The sequence below is a fragment of the Armigeres subalbatus genome, chromosome 3 (genome assembly GCF_024139115.2).
Source record: "Armigeres subalbatus isolate Guangzhou_Male chromosome 3, GZ_Asu_2, whole genome shotgun sequence".
Classification (NCBI taxonomy): Eukaryota; Metazoa; Arthropoda; class Insecta; order Diptera; family Culicidae; genus Armigeres; species Armigeres subalbatus.
The window spans coordinates 163,795,348-163,818,763 of NC_085141.1; the positions used below are offsets into that span (position 1 = coordinate 163,795,348).

The 23,416-nt window shown below is 39.1% G+C and overlaps 2 protein-coding genes across 2 annotated transcripts; both read left to right on the forward strand.

The window, feature by feature from the left end:
- The first annotated feature begins 8,365 nt into the window (after nucleotides 1-8,365).
- On the forward strand, nucleotides 8,366-9,370 carry LOC134227885 (trypsin-7-like). Its single transcript, XM_062709582.1, has 4 exons — nucleotides 8,366-8,656; nucleotides 8,719-8,949; nucleotides 9,014-9,114; nucleotides 9,178-9,370. Exons 1-4 carry the CDS (start codon nucleotides 8,366-8,368, stop codon nucleotides 9,368-9,370), a joined length of 816 nt encoding a protein of 271 aa, XP_062565566.1.
- Nucleotides 9,371-20,537: 11,167 nt separating this feature from the next.
- Nucleotides 20,538-21,544, forward strand: LOC134219314 (trypsin-7-like). The gene is made up of 4 exons (XM_062698034.1): nucleotides 20,538-20,828; nucleotides 20,891-21,121; nucleotides 21,186-21,286; nucleotides 21,352-21,544. Exons 1-4 carry the CDS (start codon nucleotides 20,538-20,540, stop codon nucleotides 21,542-21,544), a joined length of 816 nt encoding a protein of 271 aa, XP_062554018.1.
- Nucleotides 21,545-23,416: the final 1,872 nt, after the last annotated feature.

Consider the following 23,416-nt stretch of genomic DNA (forward strand, 5'->3'; position numbering starts at 1 on the left):
TTTCCTGAGTTATACAGAAATGCCTGGTTCATTTGTATGGCAGCCCCTCTGTCCAGAAGGGAGAGGGTTTTCGAACCACCACAGAAACATATCTTCCTTTCCAAACGCTCACATGCTAGATTTGGTTTCAATTGCTTAATTAATTCTCGAGTTATGAAGAAATTGGTGTTTCATTTGTATGAGAGCCACCCTTTCCAAAGCGGGGATGGATTTCAAACCATCTTAAGAACCTTCCCCTGCCCCGAAAACTTCTGCATATAAATTTTCACACCGATCGGTTCAGTAGTTTCGGAGTCTATAAGGTTCAGACAGACAGAAATTCATTTTTATGTATATAGATAATCGTTGCATTTCAAGATGATTTCCAAATTTGAAGCATGAGAAATGTTTCCTTGCAAATCGGAATGCCACCAGAAAAAAGGCAGCATATCGATTTATTATTTAAACTAATTAATTGGCCGTAAATCACAGTATTACGACGGCGCACTTGAACAAACTGATTTTCTTACTTGTTTTCACCAGAAATTCGAACGCGCAGAACAATTTGCAAGCACGCGAACGAATTTCCAATTTCCTATCATTAAACATTAATTTTCATCCATGTCCGTGTTGTTTTTTATTTTATTCTTCCATTTCTACGATTAGAGTAGAGTGGGGCAAGAGTACGCACTTAGTTTTCAATCGATCATGTGGCCCTTATGAAGCAAGCTTCTGCATATCAAATCAGTGTCGATGATTCATATACTCTTCCTTTATGTTACCCAGTGGAAAAAATATTGAAATTATTCAGATTCGTTTTAGTAGAACCCTTATTGCAAGCCAAGTGAAAAATGCACTCTTACCCCACCGGTGGGGTAAAAGTGCGCATCGGGTGGGGTAAGAGTACGCATTTATCCAATCATGTGCTTTAAGTATATATTACAACAAATAAGAGTTAATAACATTTAATTGATGTTTAATGAGCATATATTAGGGAATGTTTAAAGATTACGTAACTCTTAAAGGGGGAGGGGGTCCTAAAAATGTGCACTTTCATACGAAAAACCATTGTTTTTTATATATACAAAAAAACTACAGAGGTAAAAATATATATCAGGTTTCGCGTGGTGTATACAAAGGCATTTTCCTTAAAGAAAGTCCACCAATCACGTAACGTTAAATTTGGCTATTTCATCACCCCTCCCCCCCGCCCCCCCTAACTTACAATATTTGTATGAATCCTCTAATATAATTTGATCGTCGGACATCTCACAACCCCTCCTAGCTAAACGTTGCGTAATTTATGAATGTTTCTTTTGATTAAATGAAATTATCATTTAGATGAAATTGTGTTTCGTACTATGTTTAGGTGTACAACAAGTCCTAATGCAATTTCATTATTTCGCTTCAGTGCTTTGTTCGCTAAATCCTTTCTAACACCAAATTACTTCAACTTATCCTAAAAACTTGTGATAATTTCGAATTCTGTCCCTTTTTTCTTAGTTGTGGATCTTTACGCTTTGGAAGAAGTCTTATTTCGGCCGGAGATACGGGTTTGACATCATAACTTGAAGATTCATATGCGTACTCTTGCCTCACCGGTTCCTGCGTACTTTTACCCCACAGTCCCAAAAATTATTCAAGTAATGGTTTTGACTTCTTGGAAAACCAACCGGATTGGTGTTCTGTACCATAAAGTACTCTATACAATAGGTTATCGAAATGGTATAATGTTCACCTGATTGAACATATATATGGAAATGAAATACTAGTTGCGGAAATCCAATTATTTTTAGCAAAATGACCAAAAAGTTATCTAACTCCATATCTCCCTTGTTGTTTATTCAAATCGTTTACAATTACACATGATAATAGTTGGCCAGAATACCTGTCAAACTGATGCAGTGCTGCTAGTTTATCTTTTTTTATTACTTCAAAAAATCGAAAACGTACTCTTACCCCACGCGCACTCTTGCCCCACTCTACTCTATCCTTTTTCTACAATACAATAACAAAAAGCTCCAAGGAAAATCAATTCGCTTTTTTGACAGCGGTTTTATGGAACTCTTATGAATAGCCTTTAACTTGCTTTGAAGACGATCTCAAGAGTGGTCCACTTGGTCATAACATAATCTTGTAGCGGTCATCAAGAGGTTGTCATGTAGATTTTAGTTTTATTGCCAGTCTTGAAAATTTGCTCTCCACAACTGCTAATAGAGTATGATAAAACTCATAATGTTACTTGGGACGGAATACTACTTGCGGGCACATAACCTGTTAGTGGATTTTAGGGCAGCGTGTGACTCAGTAAAACAGAACGATTGATTGCATATAAAGCTAGAACATGGCTTTCTGGCAAAACATATTGGGGTGATTCATGCGACGTTCAATGAATCCAAATCCAGCGTCGGAATATCTGGTGAAACATTCGAATCGTGAAGGTCTGATGGATTGAGGCATGACTACGCGCACTCTAATCTGCTATTCAACATAGCTCTGGAACGGAACAGAACGGATAACACAAAATATGAAATTATGCACTGATCCCATTTCATTCTATGGACCATAAAGAGCATGTGCCATTTTTGATACTTATAGACACGGACAAAACTAGATCTGTATACATCGTTGATTCGTTCAGTCATTAAAAGATGCAGATGCAGACTATCGAATTTTAGGAGTGTTTGAACGAAAAGCCAAGTGTACAAAAATGAGCGGCCCGATTAACAGACAGACAGCACAGGCAATTGGAACAAAATTGTAACGTGAAAAGATTGGCGCTGCATGAGTTATTGAATTAGTAACCTTAGTAAACAAAGTAGCTTGATGGATAGTTCCACTCATATGAGGTGTCACCTATGGAATTAGTTAAATAACAAATAACAACGAAATTTAATAGTTTTCCAAACTTGTAGGGCTTTTGATTACGTTTACAGTTCTCATTTACTTAACCGAAGTTCATCCGACAAACGCAATAAAATACGTGCAAGCTTTTGCAACATTAAATGCTGAACTTATCGCATTACGAACCTGCAAAATTATGTACCTACATAGATCATTACATTATAACCCAATACAATCGTTTCAACCCAGATACGAATGAGGGTTTTTTTCCTGAACTACAAAATATTCTTTTCACACTCGTCGACTTTATCTTTGATAATTGGAAAATCTTCTAAGGTATTATTGAAATTCTACTCTGTGACTTTCTACACTCGGCCGATAGTAAAGTTAGGAAGTAAGGTTATTTATTTTTCGAAGTAATTTGAAATAGTTCCTGTGCACCAAAACGCATCAAATTTTGAAGTTTGGCCTCAATTTGTATCATGCAAACATCATTTACACTAATTTAAAACCCCTAAAAAATCCGATACATATCTATATCTAAAGTGCTGTTAAACGGAGAGAAACCCTCTTCTGAATTGTATCCTATATCCCTAATAAATTATTGGTAGAACAGTCTACATCGGTTGAATTGAGCATATTCAGTTGTTAATCATTATTGTTAACATTCACGTTTCCGAAGTTGTACACGTTGCCGAAGGGCTGCTTCAGATGATCACTGCTTTCGATGACGTTTAACTCACCATCGATCTAAATCTTCACTATTTGGAGAATGAAGCTTGTGAAGTTCAAGCTGCTCCATTTCTCAACTTTTAGATCATTGTTGACGAGAACCATGCAGATCAGGGGTCTAGATTTCTATATTCGACGTCTTCGTCTGTTGCTCATCCATGCGTATTGAAGAATATCCTATGATTACGAGCTGTTGGACGTGTGATCAGCATGTTATACATCGTAATAAGCTACTTACGCATGTTGAACGTGGGGCCTCCCTTAGCCGTACGGTAAGATGCGCGGCTACCAAGTAATACCATTCTGAAGGTGGCCGAAATAGGAAATTCTCGGGTTAGAAATTTTTCTCGACTTCCCTGGACATAACAGAATCATCGCGCCATAGCCTCATGATATATAAATGCGTAAAGGTAGCTTGTCTTAGAATCCTCGCAGTTCATAACTGCTAAAATGGTAGATGAACACTAAGCTGCAAGGCGGCAATTTCCCAATGCAATGGCAATTAGAAGAAGAATATTGGTCGAAAGTGCACTTGGCGATGGACTTGCACTTCACTATTTCCTTTTATGTCGGAGGGTCGGACTATTTCCTATCATGTACACATGTGCTTCGATGAATCCTTAATGACTATTTGAGCTCTATAACTATATCGATATTACAAACGATTTTCCCACAGTAAATTTGGCACTTGTACAATCAACCGTCCATTTGAATTCTGGAAACGTCTATTTGCACGAACTCATTTTTATCACAGATGGTTTCAGTGCTAGTTGGATAACAATTGATTGCGACTTTTGCCATTATTGCCGTTATTGGAGGTGCTCTGTGCATTCGAAATGATTGCAGTTACTTTGACTGTCCTTACTAAACTAATGGATCTTGGCCTACGAGCGACCTAGTCTTGATTTCTAAAAGCTATTTCAAAATGTGATATAACTGAATGTTTAACTATAACCCAGCTACAGGTGGCGTCATGGTTTTACATAACTTCATACTAACTGAATGCACCAGTATCAGTCCTACTTAGGATTCCCCAGAAATAGGAAGATAATCCACTACTGGATAGACTTGAAAGATGACATCAGCTCGCATAAATGTGTTTGTCATTCGCAGTACATATCTAATCTTAATTTAAGAACCCATATTACATATAATGTACTTATGCCTGTGTCGCCTTAGCTTGACGAAAATGAGTATAAATATAAATTCGGTAAACAAAAAATCAAGTACCATTTGACAGTAGACTTGCGTGAGATAAAAGCATTCGTAGTGCTAGCTGCATACCTTGTCACAGTAGCTGCAAGTCCTGCTGAGGACATTTGGTTGCACTTCAACAGTCGTATGCCCCGTGACTACGGTTTGAAGGAGCCCATTGAGAGACCCCCCGTTACTGGACGGATTGTTGGAGGTGTAGATGCCAACATCAAGGCTTTCCCGTATCAGCTCTCTTTGCGCTACAATGGATGTCATGCCTGTGGAGCTTCGGTTAATTCTACCTATTGGGCTTTTTTGGCTGCCCACTGCACTTATCCGTTGCCAAGTGTGGATATTGTCCCCGAATTCCGGATTAATCCACCTAGCGGTAAGGGACGATCCATTAGTTACGTAACGCAAAAAATGTTCATTTTCAACCCCCTCTCCCCCTGTGTCATACTTTTTGTATGAAGCATCTGAAAATGTTGTATGGATCGTCACACTTATGAGCCCATAGTTCGATTTCGCCCACTTTCAATAAAGGAACATGATTCTCCGTCGAATGCCACTTTTTGGGAGCAAATCCAATAAAAATGAGTGCCTGAAATGTGAGTGACAAATTTGTAAAAGTAAATATTAAGGACATAGCTTCTGAGCCGACCCCGTCCGTTTCAGTAATATGGGGGGACACTTGTGTTCCTCGTATCATGGTTCAAGGCGACAAAAAAAATGTCAAGGCTATATTTGATGAAGACAAAATAATAATTGGTATGGCACTCATTTCAAGATTTTTGTACCATGGCACAATGGTCGGATTCGTCGAATTTCACGATATAATTCGATAACTCAAAAACCATCAGCACTAGAGTTTTGACGTATGCAAAAGAATTTTTTTTAATGTTCTACGCAGGCACATAAATCTACCCAAAATTTGAGTTCATAATACTTACTGATGAGAATATCGCAACATAATTTACTCAAAATTTGGGTAATTTTCCCTTCCTTTCTCATGATTGTTGTCAAAATTAGAGCAAGATAAAAGCACATCACGGGGGTGATTTGGCCCAATAACCCAAATTTGAGTATGTTCATTATTCTCAATTTTGTGTAGATCACGGTCAAATTTGGGTAAATCAAACTTAGCTGTGGGTAAATTGTTTGCATGGAATTAAAGACAAACTATCTAGTGCTAGAAAAGTCATTTCACTCATATTTGGGTTATTGGCCCAAAGTACAGTTTTGTATGAAAACAACCCATTTTTGGGTAGTTTTGATTTTCTGTGTTCAAGAAAAGATCTCTACGAACTTTTTTCAAATAGGCGTAATGGATTCTTAGCTCGATTTTTGGAGCGGTGATTGTGCTCTTAATTCAAACTTTTTGGTCAGCTAATGTACTCAACAGCAAGCACAGATTGCGATCTACCTGGTAGTAGCGTCAGTCGAACAGAATATGCTGAACCGACAGAGTATGAGTCGTCTCAAATTTCAAGGTCAAATACAATTACGCCTATTTAAGAAAATCGGTCCAGTCAGTAGTTTAAAAGTAACGGCTTAAAACAAAATTTATAGATTGGAATTGATGAATTTTAATACAAAACTAATACGATCATCAAACAAAAATAAACAAAGATGGACAAATGAGATATCATGGATGTGATGTTCCTGAATGTATAGTTTCAGAATATGATTGAATTATTTGCTAATATTAGCTACTAACTGCAGTAAAATGCCCAGAAAAATATCATCTTTCCATGAAAAAACCCTTATTAATCCTCCTAGCGGTGCTGGTGTCTTTCTCGTGCAAAAAAAAAGAAAACTAATAAATTAACTGTTTGTTTGAGAAACTGCACATGTAATATTTTTGGCCAATTTGAGATTTTATTTATATTCTAAATCCTCGTCAAAAAATACATATTCTTGAAAAAAATCTAAAAAAAAATGTTTTTCGGGGATGTATGAATTTTTTTTTGTTTGTTTGAGAAACTACATATATCCACGCACATTGAAGAGCAATTATGGAGTACAGTTTGCAATTTTTGGCACGGGAAGTGTCCCCAGAGTGTTTAGTTTAAACAGTTTTTTGCTGTTCTCACGAAATTGTTTAAAATGGATTTAGGGTGCCAATGAAAATGACATTTTCGAATTTCAAAAAACGACATTGCTCAAAAGTTTCATTACCCCAAAATATGACCCATGCAAAATTTGAGCTCAATCAGACATGATTTAGGGGTGCCTAAATTTCATCAAAGTTTTGAAATTTTTACCCATGAAAATTTTTCCAAGGGGGGACCAAAGGGAAAGTCGAAAATAAAATTTTCGTTTTTGATGCCAAATGACTTAAAATGCATGAAACGTCGAGATCTGATGTTATTTCAAACAAAAAATTGAAAAAAATCGATTTTTTCTCTTAGATCATTTATTTCAGATAATGAAAAATTTTATCATCGAATTTTAACACCGTATCCCAAAATATCCCCCTATGCTAAATTTGAGCTAAATCGGACATGATTTATGGGTGTTTAAAATTAATCAAAACTTTTTTTTTCATTCTTGGTTTTCCCATTACCAGTATTATATTTCCGATCATGTATTTAATCGAAAACATCTCCATCTTCATTTTTGGATTATTATTGATATTTGATTTGATTTTAAAAACAAACCAGAATCATCCACCTAGTGACGATGATACCGTTAATCATTGAATGTATTTACAAAAATCACATAAGAAAGGTAAAAAAGCACTTTAGGGGAATAAGTCGGATTATCCTATCATTTTGCATGGTTTTGCAATATTTAATATATGCATTGCTACCATACTTTTAAAAAAATCGATTTTGATTTTTTTGTCCTTAGGAAAACAAACAATGATTTTTCAATAATTCCGAGATGCAATATCCGATCGACCCAATTTTCAATAGCAAACAACGAGAAGAGCCAGCCTAGGGTTGAAAGTCTCGCTAATAAAGACAAAAAATAGCAAGCAATGGGACCGAATTCCCTGTCAAATGCAACTTGCGAGTAAATCGGTAATGCTAGGTTCCGAAAAGTGTGTCTACAAAATTTGTACACATACATTCATCACCTCAGTTCGTCGAGCAGAGTCTATCGGTATAATAACACTATGGGTTTCCGGACCTTCTATTAAAAGTACTTTTTTGGAGCAATCCTATAGCCTTTCGGTACAAGAAAGGCAAAAATTAGGCCAAAATCAGCACGAGCCAGGTTTACGGTTGTTCAGACACTTTGTTAGGCAATTTAATTCGAACTTTGATGAGTCTCGCATTTGACTACAATATTGTTAACTCTGATATGTTATTTATCCATTGCGACGATGTAAAATGATCTTCAGAAATCGAGCACTCAACAAGGCATGTCGTTAAATGATTTCCCAAAGATCGGAAATTCCAAAAGTTGGTCATGTTGTTGGGCAATCCCGACGAAAACGATAACAAACTTTTTGCTATACTAGTGGACTTTCCTTGTGCCAATCTTATCTCATTGTGGGAAAGAGAACCTTATATAATTGTATTAATGGACATTTTGTCAATGCAATATATTATAAATAAAAAACGGTGGAAATCAATTTGTATCAGTTAGTAATAAATTTCTGAGAGCGATGAATGTGTTCTTGGTGTTTGCGTTATTTGTAGTGGCAGTTAGTGCAGGTCATGAGGAGGACATATGGCTGCAGCTCAACAGACGTATGCCCGGTGCATATTATGAACTCAAGGATAGATCCCTTATAACTGGACGGATTGTCGGAGGTATTGATGCCCACATTGAAAACTTTCCCTACCAACTTTCTTTGCGACGCAATGGGGTACATAACTGTGGTGCCTCGGTTATATCTGATCGTTGGGCTCTATCAGCTGCTCATTGCACTCATCCATTGCCTGATGTAGACACCGTAAGTCTATGGATAATATACAATTCAATGAAGATTAGATTTAATAATCACTATGCCTACAGATCAGTCTTCGAGGAGGTACTTCCAACCGACTAGAAGGAGGCACAATCTTCACTGCTGAGTTGATTGTAAATCACCCCCAATACAATTCTTGGACAATAGAAAACGATATCTGCGTGATCCGTACTGTAGAGGTCTTGCAGGGTTTGCATATTACTCCTATTCAACTGGTACCAGCTGAGACATACTATCCTCATGGAACTCGTGCCGTCGTGTCGGGATGGGGACTTACGGTAATATTTTATAATAACTATATGTCGTTTTCAGCTATAGTAAAAGTTTGTTTAAAAAAATCAGAGTGTACCTGGAACCTCACCGGCAATCCTGCAGATGATCGATATTCCAGTGATTGATCAGGTAACTTGTCGTGCAGCATGGCCCGGGCTCGTGACAGATGAGTAAGTTTTTTTGCAATGTAGTCAAATTACAAGACATCTTTTATTTGTTTTTGTTATTTTTAGTATGCTCTGCGCTGGTGAATCAGGACGCTCCGCTTGCAGCATGGACAGTGGAGGCCCACTGGTAACTGGAGGACGCCAGATTGGTGTTGTATCTTGGGGTGCTCCCGACTGTCTTGGCAATCGACCTAGTGGCTATGCTCGAGTTGCGCATCCTCCTATTCGTAACTGGATCAACGATGTCACTGGAGTTTGACAACTTTTGATATCCCATCCAACTTAACTGTAAATCTTGCAACCCGGTAACAAACTAGTTTTCCAGATTCAAAAACATTATATTTACAACTTTTAATTATAATTTTGATACATTAGTGACAAAAATTAAGAGATGGAATTTAACAAATAAAGACATTTTCAATATCTCCAATCCTGTGAATTTGTTTTTTTAGTGTTGTTTTCTTAGTTCTGTGATTCAATCGTCAAGATTTTGAATAAGATTAGCTGTGGTCGCTGATTTCGATTGACTGGGTTTGTCATCGAAATGTCCCTCCAGAAGATCAATAAGTTTAGTAAACGATCAAAGTTTTTTTTGTATTGTAGCAGTAGGGCTTCCGAGGGTCATCCGATGACAAAAGATCGCCAGCTAAGGGTTGTGTACTTAGCTGGTAGTGCAGCCTGGGCACTGTTGTCCTTCTGACATCAGCTAGAGTGAGAAGGTACGTCTGTTCACCAAGATGTGCGGCTCAAACAGCGTCTGCCTGGTACCCAGCGGCTGATTAACGAAATGCTGTATCGCGTCAGCCATACCTAAGGTGGCAGTCCCATCAGCGCGATGTAGGTAACGCGACCCCGGTAAGGTAGCTTACTGAAGCCTCTCAAATACCACGAAAATTGGAGATAGAAGAAAAAGAGAACGTTATTTTTGGCAATCGACCCGACAATGAAATAAAGACTATGATTGGAAACTCGGTACCTGGAATGTCAGGACAATGGTTATCGATGTGCGGACATTCAGAGGTTAGAACATTGACTCTGATCACTATCACGTTGTCAGTAAAATTCGATCACGGTTGTCAACTGTATCGAACGATAGATCACAGCGAACGATGCGTTACAATAACCAGCGATTGTCGGCGGAAGGAGTATCGGCTGAGTACCGCCAGAAGCTCGACGAACTGATAAGTGCAATCAACGCCTTTTATAACCTGGTACAATTCGTGATTCATGCGACGCCGCCAGATACCGTTCTCTCGTTTACCGCCGAGTATTGTCCGCAGCACCTTACGCTCAAACACTCTGAAAGCTCTCCGATCAGCCTCCTTTAACGTCCATGTCTCATGGCCGTATAACGTCACCGGAAGAATCAGAGTAGTATACAGTGCGAGTTTTGTTTTCGTTTGCAGACTACGAGACTTAAGCTGGTTACGAAGTCCGTAATAAGCCCTATTTGCAGCTGCAATACGCCTTTTGACCTCGCGGGTAACATCATTATCGCACGTCACTAATGTTCCAAGATACACAAATTCTTCTACCACTTCAAATTTTTCACCATCTAGCACCATTTCGCTACTACCACCACTAATGAACCCACGTTGATTGCCAGCGACCATGTACTTCGCTTTGGTGGTATTGATCGTGAGTCCAATCCTCGCTGTCTCCCTCTTAAAAGGCACAAAAGCCTCTTCCACGGCACGGCGATCAATCCCGATAATATCGATGTCGTCCACAAAACCCAGGAGCATATGCGATCTTGTGATAATGGTACCGCTTCTTTGCAAACCAGCTCTCCTAATCGCTCCCTCGAGCGCTATATTGAACAGAAGATTCGAGAGTGCATCACCCTGCTTTAATCTATCTAGGGTAACAAATGACGTCGATATTTCATCCGCAACCCTTACACTTGATTTCGGTCCGTCCAACGTTATACGAATCAGCCGTATCAGTTTCGCCGGAAAACCATGTTCAAACATGATTTGCCATAATTTCTTTCGTTCCACTGAATCGTACGCCGCCTTGAAATCAATAAACAGATGATGTATCTGCAAGTTGTACTCCGGGAATTTATCAAGGATTTGTCTCAGGGTAAACATCTGATCCGTCGTTGATCGGCCCTCACGAAACCTGCTTGGTATTCGCCGACGAAGGACTCTTCAAGCGGTCTCAATCCTGGTCCTTCCCCGCAGCCCTATTGTTTTTCAGCACTTTAAGAGCTTTTTTAACCTCATCTAGTGTAGGCGACTCCACAGCTTGTCCATCGTCGCTAATATTTATTCTGTTCACCAATGCGCCGTCACTTCCACTATTCAACAAAGGCTCGAAGTGTTGCTTCCACCTGGCAGCCACTTCGGTTTTATCTGTCAGCAAATTCCCTTGTTGGTCGTTTCACATGACGGGAGATGGCGCTGACTTTCTCCGCACGCCATTGACAGACTCATAGAGCCTCCGCATATCCTTCTGCTCCATTTTTTCCTGCGCCTCGCTAATAACTTGTTCTTCATATTCTTTCGGCGGGTTCGTTTTTCGGCTGCTCTTGCTTCCTTGTACCGATCTCTATTCGATCGGATACCCGACACCAACATCCGGCTTCTGGCAACGTTCTTCTCGTCTGTCACTCTCTGACACTCCACATCGAACCAACCCGTTCTGGGTCGCCTCTGTGCAGTGCCTACCACTTCTCGTGCTGTTGTGCTCACCGCTCCATGGATCGACACCCATAGATCGTTGATGTTGTCGCTAACGTTTTGCACTTTTTCGTTCGTCGAGCTACTGGCGGTACTCAGCCGATACTCCTACCGCCGACAATCGCTGGATATTGTAACGCATCATTCGCTGTGATCTTTCGTTCGATACAGTTGACAACCGTGATTGAATTTAACTGATAACAAGGTAGTGATCAGAGTCAATGTTCGAACCTCTGAATGTCCGCACATCGATAACACCCGAGAAATGACGCCCATCCACCAGAACATGGTCTATCTGGTTGCAAATTTCACCTTTTGGGTGTCTCCAGGTGTGCTTTCGGATATTCTTTCGTGCAAAGTAGGTGATACTGATGGCCATCCCTCCGGCAGCAGCGAAATTTACTAGCCGTATGCCGTTGTCATTGGTAGCGGAGTGAAGGCTCTCCCTACCAATTATGGGACGGAAAAAGTCCTATCTACCGACCTGAGCGTTAACGTCTCCGATAACAAATTTCACGTCATGCTTTGGGCACTCTCCATAGGCTTTATCAAGACATTCATAAAACGTGTCCTTTACGTCGTCGGATTTATCGTTTGTCGGTGCGCAAATATTGATTAGGCTGTAATTGAAGAATTTGCCCCGTATCCTCAACACAGTTGACGCGATACAGCATTTCGTTGATTAGCCGCTGGGTACTAGGCAGACGCTGTTTGAGCCGCACCTCCTGGTGAACAGACGCTCGAGGCGTACCTCCTCACTCTAGCTGATGTCAGAAAGACAACAGTACCCAGGCTGCACTACCAACTAAGTACACAACCCTTAGCTGGCGGTCTTTTGTCATCGGACGACCCGTGGAAGCGTGAGCTAGGAACTTGTGGGGACCAGAGCTCTGTTGGGCGCTCCTTCCTTGATATCAAAACAGGGGATGATCAAGTCTCCTCACTTTCCCCTACGATTTTTCCTTTCTCATACATACCAGCAAAGTTATTTATTTATTAATTTATTTATTTATTGCTTTCTATTAACCTAAGACAATGTATTTTATGTTTATGATTTACGATGATAACATGAAGTGCGTCGTTTAGAAGATTTGAAAATAAGTTACTTCTTTGATTGACTTCTACATTGATCTTAACGGGTTCAATTCACTAGCTGATAAATTGCTTTCTTGAATGCTGATATCGAAACAAGATTTTGTACACTTGATTGTAAACTGTTCCAATTATAAATACTTCTGACAAAAAAAGAAAGCGAGTAGTATGCCGTCCTAGATCTCAGCATTAAAAACTTTATACCTCTTTGACTTCTCAATCGAACTAGTTTTGAATGTAGATATTTAGGACCTTTTTCCGTTACAAGAGAATGAAATAAAAGCAAGGATCTTACTTGAGAGAAATCGTTCCATGAGCAGCCAATCAACGAACTTTGCAGATGCGAAACCCGAGCATATCGATTTAAGCCTTATGCAACAGTTTAAAGCTACTTTAGGTTTATTTAAAACAGTTGTGGATGCTTGGGAGGTAATGAAATGAAATCACAGAATAGGAAATGAGGGTAAATCAAGCTCTTGATTAACTTTAATCTCGTATCTTTTCGTAAGAAATAAGCATTATAACGCAAAGTGCGCAGGAAGATGATTTGTAATTTGAATTTTTAGCAACCGCTCAAAAGCTTTAGATGTTGCACTTAAAATGCGTATAGGTCTAAGATTCTCTAATGAATTACTGTTGGATATTTTCTTAATTGGTATTATTTTTGAACATTTCCATGCATCATGATATATCCCACTTCTAATAACACTGTTGTAGAGTTGCTTCAACGGCTTAAGTAGCAGTGGAATAATCATTTTATAAATTTAATCAAGTCCCACAGCATTCGACTTAACATCATAAATTGCGTTCACAATTTGATACTCTTCGACATCATTGAATCGAAAATAAGACGTACATGTACTACCATCGTCAGAGGCATTAGTATGCGAGTTTGAACTAAAACATCTAGAAAAGTGAATGTTGATTTCATCTGAATTTGTGCTTGAGGTCTCTTGATTTAGTAATGTTTTATGAGTTTAAATTTTTCCAGAGATCCTTGACAGTAGAAGACTGAGATATTTTAGTGTTCCAGTAACTTTTCTTTGCACTCAAAATCATTGAGGTAACATCATTTCGCAGTATTTTATAGGCTACATAATCATCTGCATTTTTAGTCAATTTATATTTTCGAAAGGCTAAATCACGATCGACTAATGCCCTAGGGATTGATGAATTAAACCATGGGTTGTGTTTTCGCTTAATAGTCTTGGTTTGAATGGGGATAACACTGTCACATATTCGTTTGACATGATAATTGAAAAAGTTAAGTAATAAATCTGGATGGTTAATTAGATAAAACTCTTCCCAATTGATTTGATTGAACAGATGAATCGCTAAGCCAGGATCAAAACTTCTGGAATTTCTAAAACTAACTTGCTGTACGGATTGAACGATATCTACATCTAAGCAGGCAAATAGTAAATCAAGATTTGCCATGAAGGGTGCATCGATCTGGTTGATTGTCTATTTGCGATGAACCTGTTCGGTGGAAATGGGTTGGAACATTTCCTAAAGACGAAAATGAAAAATTTTCCATAAACGAATTAAATTGCTTTGTTTTTTCACTCGACGAGTTTAAGACATTAGTATTAAAATCGCCCATCAGTTAAATGTGGTCAAATTGTAACTCAAAGTTAGAAAACTTCTCCGCCAGTAGCTGTGAACAATCAAACTCTGGTGGATTATAAAAACAGCATAGTAGTATTTTTTGACTATTAATTTTAAGTTCTAGAAAAATATATTCGGTCTCACTTTGAACGTAGGTAGATTTTTCGATTTCCCTTAAATGGAAATGTTTTTTCATGTAAACTATAGATAGTGGAATATATAGATGAGCGAAGATAAATCATCTGCCTCCAAACGAACTGTCAAACGTGTCTCCAAACAAGCATGACGTCACGATTTCAATAAAAACGTTAAGGGCTGTGACGTCATATGCGCGTGTGCACGGGCAAAAAAATCGACTCAGCCATGCTTTCGCTCATCTATAGATTTTACTATCTGTAATGTAAACAATTCAAGCTCTATCTGGAATAAGGGCGAATGTCGCAAGAGAGGATTCTCTTCGTCGACTTCCCCTCTTTTTAATAAAAGTGACAAGCAGCAGATTTCATTGTGGTTTATCACCTCAGCACGATAGAAAATAATGCGAACTTGCATTCTGAGGTGATAAACTGCAAAGAAATCTTCTGCTTGTCACTTTTATTTAAAAGAGGGGAAGTCGACGAAGAGAATTCTCTCTTGCGACATTCGCCCTTTTACCAGATAGAGCTTGAATTATACCCCCACCTACACTGAGAAAAATTCCATGGTAACGGTTACTATTTTGTAGACTACGGCTTTTTTTTAAAACAACCACAAATTTTCAGTTAATTTAACCACGCATTCGGACAAATTCACCACTGATTCAGTTCATGTAACAACATTCCACCAGGACCACAGTTGATTTTTACTGCGCATGGTAAAATCAAACGGGTTTGTTGTCTGCTGAAAATCGTCGGTGCGTATACTTAAATTAACCCTCGGAATGGTAGTTTCAACCGCAACATTTTTTTTGCGTGTAGTCGTCCAATTCGATCATTTCTCGCTTAACTTGTCAAAAGGACCTAAGTAACATTTTTTTCATGAATTAATTTGAATAGCGCAATCAACAGAACAACATGAAAGCTTTTGATTGCAGTACTCAAATTAATTCATGAAAAAAATGTTACTTAAATTCTTTTGAAAAGTTAAGCGAGATTTCTTATAGTGGTATAACCATCAATATCTAAAATATCGTCTGAAATCTTATCGTTCAGCCATGACTCTGAAATACATATCACCTCGACGTTAGATACAGCGGTTATTTTTCGTAGCTCATCAAGTTTCGACATCCTCCTAGTGCAGATACTTTGGCTGTTTATACAACAAATAGAGGGCTTATTTTTAACAAAGGCAGATCTCATAACGACACCCTGCGTACTCAATTTTCAGAGGTATTTACATTCGCACGATTTGCCATTATGACAATCACAACTTGCAGAGATTAAAACGATACACAAATCCAAGAAAACAGTTTTAAAGAAAGTAAAAACTCAGTGCTTTACGACAAAATAATGTTCAAATACAAGAACTACTAACAAAAGAAAAACTTATCTCTATGACGCATACAGCAATAATTAACAAAATGTTACTCAGCGAAAAAAAAACAATAATAAAAGCAATAATTATTATGTTTCCCTAACCTCGACCAAACCGCGAGTCTTTCGGTTCCCCAAAACTAACCCTATATATAAGAATCATAAAATGTATAGAAAAATATGACTTCGGCTCCGTAACGCTTCATGGCAAATGAGCCTACCAAATAAACGAAAGATTAAAAAAAAAATAATTATGCGATTGCGATACTCAAAGCTAGTTCCATCAGCAGCACAGCAACAGCCCCAAAACTTTCAGGAGTGGAATCATGGATATCTAAAAGGAATGGAATGGAAGGACGAAGATAGCGATAATAGGAAAGGTTAAAAGTTGAAGCAGTCATTCGAACCGCAGAAGCTCTTCCATGGATTTCACGACGATGTTTTATTCACTGCTAGGCTCCCGGACGAAAATCATGCCTACACGTGGAAACACGTATGCCAATTTTCCATTCGTCTTCAACTCGATGGCCTTCGATTTGATTTTCCTTGCGATTGGAGTCAAATTCGCATGATGTACACGACGCTTGTTAGACTGGAACCCGATTTGTGCTAAACTCAGGGATCGCACCGCTAGATATTTAGAGAAGAAATCATTGCGCTGATTCGTTATAGCAAATTGCACCAGAATGAAGCAATTGCTACCGGCTTTGAGTGGTATCCTAGTCAATCGTCGAATGTCCAGACCAGAGCTATTGTGTTGTCAGCATATCCCATAGCCAAACACCAACAGCGAAAATAATTGATCAGATCTTCTCCTATGGTATACGGCACCCCGCTGATTATGAGATCATCTAGCAACTGCTATCGAGCAATGGTCTCGGCGTTTCCTCCCAGTTCAGATTCCACTTTTCGAAGTCTACGGTTAACATCGGATAGTTCGGTTTTAATGTCCTCAAGTCCCTTCGACAGTTGATCATGAAGCTGAGTCTCAAGTTTATCCATGCGATCCTGCATAATTTTGTTTTGGCTTGTGATCATGCGCAGTGGTGCATATTATCAATCTCAGTGACTGAAATTTGTTGAAATTGATACCATATCCTCTTCACACTCACTTCCTAAAAGTGAAAACTGAAAATGGTTAGCAGCAACAATCAAAGAAAGAGTAAACAAAAGACCTCTCTTCTCATTACACACGCAGCCCGCAGTGACAGTCCATTCAGTTCACTCGCTGCTGCGTGAATGCGACGGCCCTATATAAATGCATGGGTGAATACTATCACTTGAAAGACAGTGACAGGAAATTTGTGCCAATTGATCATCAGCTTCAGCCCGCTGTTGGCAAACCGAGTAAGCTAATCTACTCCTGCTTTGTCTTACTGACTGAAAGACACCGCCATAGGCGAAGAGGAGCAGAGAAAAATACAAAACAAAAGAATCACACTCAACAGGCATTGTTGATAAATTGCACCTCTGATCATGCGAGCTATCTCATTGTTCGTTACCTCAGATGATGGTGAGTTGGACGTCTCATCTGGCTTTGCTCGCTTCGTATTGTTGGAATGAGGCATCGCGTTAGTTTTGCTTCTTGTCCACAGTTGATACGACATACACAAACGATTGGAGCTGTCAATCACAATATCACGATATCCGAGTACTTTAGGAGATGCCAAACAATATTTGATGATTATTTTCACTAGAGCGGATTGCAGCGACTGTTTTATTGATTCACAATAAGTGGGCGATTATTGTGCGTAAAAATCAAGCGTTAATTATTAACTGATATGCACACTAAATCCACTACCACTTCATTGTACCACAGCTCCACAGCTAATCTTATAATGTTGTACCGAAAGGCTAGCGTATAACTCTGAAAACAAACTTTTCATTTGATCTAGGATCAAATTTTACCTGAAGCGTTGGTAATTATTTACTAAAATGCTATACTAGCTGTAATCTTACACCAATAACGAAAGGAATTTTTCATGTTTTCCAACTAGTTCTTTGGAGGAGATTTCCTTCATACAAATTATTTTGACGAAGGACGGGTTACGTCTCTCTCCACTACCTACCTATACTGCCCATGATCGCACATTCGTCACATCTTTGCTGGATTTTGTATTCATATGGGACAAATATGCGATCATAGGCAGTATACTGCGTGTTTTTCGGAGCAAAGCCGAATGTGATTTCATATTTCAGGTCGCCCGTTCTTGGACCGACAATCGTTAGTCTCCCTGCACACCATGCACACCCTGCACACACCCTGCGTTAGTCTCCCTGCACAGTTCATGAGAAAGTTACAGCTCTCCTAAAGATCTCAGAAGAGATTTCGGGACGATTCCGGTTGCTAAGATGACTACCGGAATTATACGCACGTCCCCCAGATGCCACATCTGCTTCAACTCCTCCACCAAGTCGTGGTACTTCGGTATCTTGTGGGAGAATGTTGTTTGGACATTATGGTCTAGCGGTACATCACCTAAACGACTTCGAATTGGCTGATGACGTTTCACTCCTCCCTCGAAAGCGCACTGATATGCAGCTGAACAACCTTGCCGAGCGCTCCCCTTCGGGCGAGTTTAAGAAATATCTGGAAAAACAGGCAGATAAGTGAACGCACCAAAATACGAATTTTCAACTCTAACGTGAAATCTGTTATACGCTAGCGAAACATGGTGTGTATCAGTGGATAACACTCAACGGCTGCACTGCCACTAACCGCAAGTCGAGCACATCTGTATATGGAGCCCCATATACAGATGTGCTCGACTTGCGGTTAGATGCCTGCGGTATATAATTCGAGCCTGGAGTCCTCACAATTGGTTCTCAAACAACGAGCTCCATCGTCGTTGTCACAAGAGGCCGACAGCAACACACATTCGGGATCGGAAGTGGGGCTGGGTCGGGCACATTATACGTAGGGGCAGAAATGAAATCTGTAAACAAGCATTAGACTGAAACCCAGCGAGACATCGCAGCACACCCAGAGGCTCATGGCGGCGAAGCCTCGATAAAGAAATAAAAGAAGTCGGCCGAAATTTAACCTGGCTACAGGTTAAAGCGATAGCTAAACATCGCTCAGGATGGAGATCTATCAAGTCGGCTCTTTGAACCACCAGAGGTGTACAGGATCCATAAGTAAAAGTAAAAAACACACATACATTCATCACCTCAATTCGTCGAGCTGAGTCGATTGGTATATAACACTATGGGTCTCCGGGCCTTCTATCAAAAGTTCTTTTTTAGAGTAATCCTATAGCCTTCAGGTACAACAAAGGGTGCTTGGTGGCCTTGTGTCACTACTTCTGCCTCATAAGCAGGAGATTAAGGGTTTGATCCCTGGCCCTTTCCAATTTCCTATTAGATAATTTCATTAATCATATAACTCAATCTCTTTGCAAATCAAATTCTCATTGCTAGCAAGTATGATTCTAAATATAGAATTGTTATAAAACGCTGCCTGTTACTTAGTAGCAGTAAATAAAATGTAAAAATAGATTGGTATTCATTTGTACCCGCATACGAATGCTATATACGGTCGCTATGCTCGTGCAGGCCTCATACAAGTAAGAATGTGTGAGGTTGCTGTGCGGGTAGCGATGGTATGGTAGACGTGTGCGTGGTATTAGAATCCAATAGCATTCAAATTCTAATTGTAAAAAATGAATCCCATTAGAATTCACTTTAATACTTTCTCATTACTCTAGTACTTCTAATTCTCATTCATATATTCCTATCCCATAGATCGCATCACTTACCAAAGTGAATCCAGATAATATATCCCTTCATACTAACACAATATCCTATTCTAAGACTATCGTGGAGATGCAGAGGTATACTCGGTCTCTAGTAGCAACGAGAGTTGAACTAATAATCCTTCCTTCCCTTGATGACCGTAAGGACGTGGCCGGCGCCGTAATTGACTTAGTAAAATGCATTGAATTTCCGAAATTTGCACATTGAGAATGATAGCTAAACCCAAGCTCCATTAAATTGGTTCCCTGTGTAATTTCGCAAGTTCTAGTCAATCACGGAGTAGCAACTACGAATTGTACGGTTATCCTGCTCATGCTCATGCTCAATCCTATAGCCTTCAGGTACAACTTTGATGTACGAGAAACGCAGAAATTGGGCCAAAATCAGCATGAGTCAGGTTTACGGGTGTTAAGACTCTTTGTTGGGCATTTTAATTCGTACAATATTGTTAATTCTGATATATTAATTATCAATTGCGATGATGTAAAATGATCATCAGAAATCGAGTACCGAACAACGCATGTTGTTAAACGATTTTCCAAAGGATCGGAAATTCCAAAACCTGGTCATGTTGTTGGGCAATCCCGACGGAAACGATAACAAACGATGCAACTTCTTGCTATACTAGTGGACTTTCCTTGTGCCAATCTTATCTCATCGTGGGAAAGAGAACCTTATATAATTGTATTAATGGACATTTTGTCAATGCAATATATTATAAATAAAAAACGGTGGAAATCAATTTGTATCAGTTAGTAATAAATTTCAGAGAGCGATGAATGTGTTCTTGGTGTTTGCGTTATTTGTAGTGGCAGTTACTGCAGGCCATGAGGAGGACATATGGCTGCAGTTCAACAGACGTATGCTCGGTGCATATTATGAACTCAAGGATAGATCCCTTATAACTGGACGGATTGTCGGAGGTATTGATGCCAACATTGAAAACTTTCCCTACCAACTCTCCTTGCGACGCAATGATGTACATAACTGTGGTGCCTCGGTTATATCTGATCGTTGGGCTCTATCAGCTGCTCATTGCACTCATCCATTGCCTGATGTAGACACCGTAAGTCTATGGATAAAATACAATTCAATGAAGATTAGATTTAATAATCACTATGCCTACAGATCAGTCTTCGAGGAGGTACTTCCAACCGACTGGAAGGAGGCACAATTTTTACTGTTGAGTTGATTGTAAATCATCCCCAATACAATTCTTGGACATTAGAAAACGATATCTGCGTGATCCGTACTGTAGAGGTCTTGCAGGGTTTGCATATTACTCCTATTCAACTGGTACCAGCTGAGACATACTATCCTCATGGAACTCGTGCCGTCGTGTCGGGATGGGGACTTACGGTAATATTTTATAATAACTATATGTCGTTTTCAGCCATAATTAAAGCTTATTTTAAAAAATCAGAGTGTACCTGGAACCTCACCGGCAATCCTGCAGATGATCGATATTCCGCTGATTGATCAGGTAACTTGTCGTGCAGCATGGCCCGGGTCGGTGACAGATGAGTAAGTTTATCACAGTGTAGTCAACTTACATGATACTAGAAGATGTTTGTTTTTCTTATTTCTAGTATGCTCTGCGCTGGTGAATCAGGACGCTCCGCTTGCAGCATGGACAGTGGAGGCCCACTGGTAACTGGAGGACGCCAGATTGGAGTTGTATCTTGGGGAGCTCCCGACTGTCTTGGCAATCGACCTAGTGGCTATGCTCGAGTTGCGCATCCTCCTATTCGTAACTGGATCAACGATGTCACTGGAGTTTGACAACTTTCATATCCCATCCAACTTAACTGTAAATCTTGCAACCCAATAACAAACTAGTTTTCCAGATTCAAAAACATTAAATTTACAACTTTTAATTATAATTTCGATACATTAGTGACAAAAATTAAGGGATGGAATTTTACAAATAAAGACGTTTTCAAAATCTCCAATTATGTGAATTTGTTTTTTTTTAGTTATTTTTCTTAGTTCTTTGATTCAATCGCCAAGATTTCGAATACGGTACCCTGTGGTAGCTGATTTCGAATAACTGTGTGTGTCATCAAAATGTCTCTCCAGGAGATCAATAAGTTTAGTAAACGATCAAAGTTTTTTTGTATTGTAGAAATACGATTTTGCTTTTCTCATACATACCAGCAAAGTTGTACCGATAGGCTAGCATATCACTCTGAAAACAAACTTTTTTTCATTTGATCTAGGATCAAATTTTACCTGAAGCGTTGGTAATTATTAACTAAAATGCTATACTAGCTGTAGTCCTCCACTAAGGACTGTTCAGTTTATTGAGAGGACACTTTTACATATATGTGTATGTGTTATCTGCGTGGCTGTCTATCCGTCTCTGCTCAATTGCTTTCAAAATCAAGAAATACTGTGAGCTATCGTCGATTTTATTACATTGTTTTGTGATATCGTATGCATCAACCATCATTGTTCGTATGTTAGTTATCGGATGCATTGTTAGCCGGTGTTTTGGGCAGAAAAAGCAAATTGAAAATTTGCCATAGTACAGTGATTCAATCTACATACTGCCTTCATTACGATCAGCTGTACGGGATTACGTCATATGCAATGGTCTGTATCTGTAAGAGTTGCTTGATGACACCAAACTTTGGAGAAGCGGTCGTTGTATGTGAAGGATTTTGTGCCAGCACATACCATTCCAAATGTGTTGGATTGTCCACCGAAGAAACTAACAGCTATAAATTAAACCGTCACATGTTCTGGATTTGTGTTGATTGTAGCAGCTTACTGCGTGACATCCGATATAGTGATAGTATGCAAGATGAGCTCCGAAAGCGTAAACCAAACTTAGCAACTCACAGAGACAACCAAACGACCTCAAGTAATGTGCATGATGTGAGAAACGATATTGTCGATATTAAACAACAGATTGCTAAAATTCACAACAGCTTAGCTGATCTCGCCGCTCAACGCTCTCGTGAATCCATCCCTTCTGTGGTAGATCAACCGCTAGCACATTCATCTCCTACATCGTCGTACAAACTCATTCGTGGATGCCGCAAAGTTGAAAATCGCATGAATTCTGCAGGAGGACCGACTACGGAAAATGCAACTGAAACATTTTGGATGTTTTTTACACGAATTAAAAACGATGTCACCGAACATGAAGTCCATGATATGGTGTCCGACTCGCTTGGTACTGATAGCAACATTATAGTAAAGAAACTAGTTCCTGACTGGAAGGATACATCACTAATGCCATTCGTCTCGTTCAAAATTGGAATCGATAACACCTTTCGTGATCGTGCAATGTGTTCGTCGACTTGGCCAACTGGCATTTGTTTCCGGGAATTTCGCGACAAATGTGTCACATGGGAACCATTGATTCGTTAGAATTTTAAAGTATCCCCGATAATATTGTTTTATGTTTAAAATGTATATGTACATCTATAAGTTCTGCTTGTATATCATGTAAACCATTTAAGTAGTGTTTGTGCATTTCACGTATATTCATATTTGTAATATTTATCATATAGTAAATTTCATTAAGACCTTGATGTCAGATGGAAATAATCAATTAATAAATTTAATAATAACGATATTATTCAGACAGATTGGTCATTTTCGATGGAGTTTTGTTTATCGTATATTATAATATTATGTCAATCA

What these genes read in the sequence shown, in the direction of transcription:
- LOC134227885 (XM_062709582.1), top strand. Translation starts at nt 8,366, where the DNA reads ATGAATGTGTTCTTGGTGTTTGCGTTATTTGTAGTGGCAGTTAGTGCA. An exon ending in TGTCGGGATGGGGACTTACG is followed by an intron (nt 8,950 to 9,013) that starts GTAATATTTTAT and finishes TAAAAAAATCAG; the next exon opens with AGTGTACCTGGAACCTCACC. An exon ending in CCCGGGCTCGTGACAGATGA is followed by an intron (nt 9,115 to 9,177) that starts GTAAGTTTTTTT and finishes TGTTATTTTTAG; the next exon opens with TATGCTCTGCGCTGGTGAAT.
- LOC134219314 (XM_062698034.1), top strand. Translation starts at nt 20,538, where the DNA reads ATGAATGTGTTCTTGGTGTTTGCGTTATTTGTAGTGGCAGTTACTGCA. An exon ending in CATTGCCTGATGTAGACACC is followed by an intron (nt 20,829 to 20,890) that starts GTAAGTCTATGG and finishes CTATGCCTACAG; the next exon opens with ATCAGTCTTCGAGGAGGTAC. An exon ending in CCCGGGTCGGTGACAGATGA is followed by an intron (nt 21,287 to 21,351) that starts GTAAGTTTATCA and finishes TCTTATTTCTAG; the next exon opens with TATGCTCTGCGCTGGTGAAT.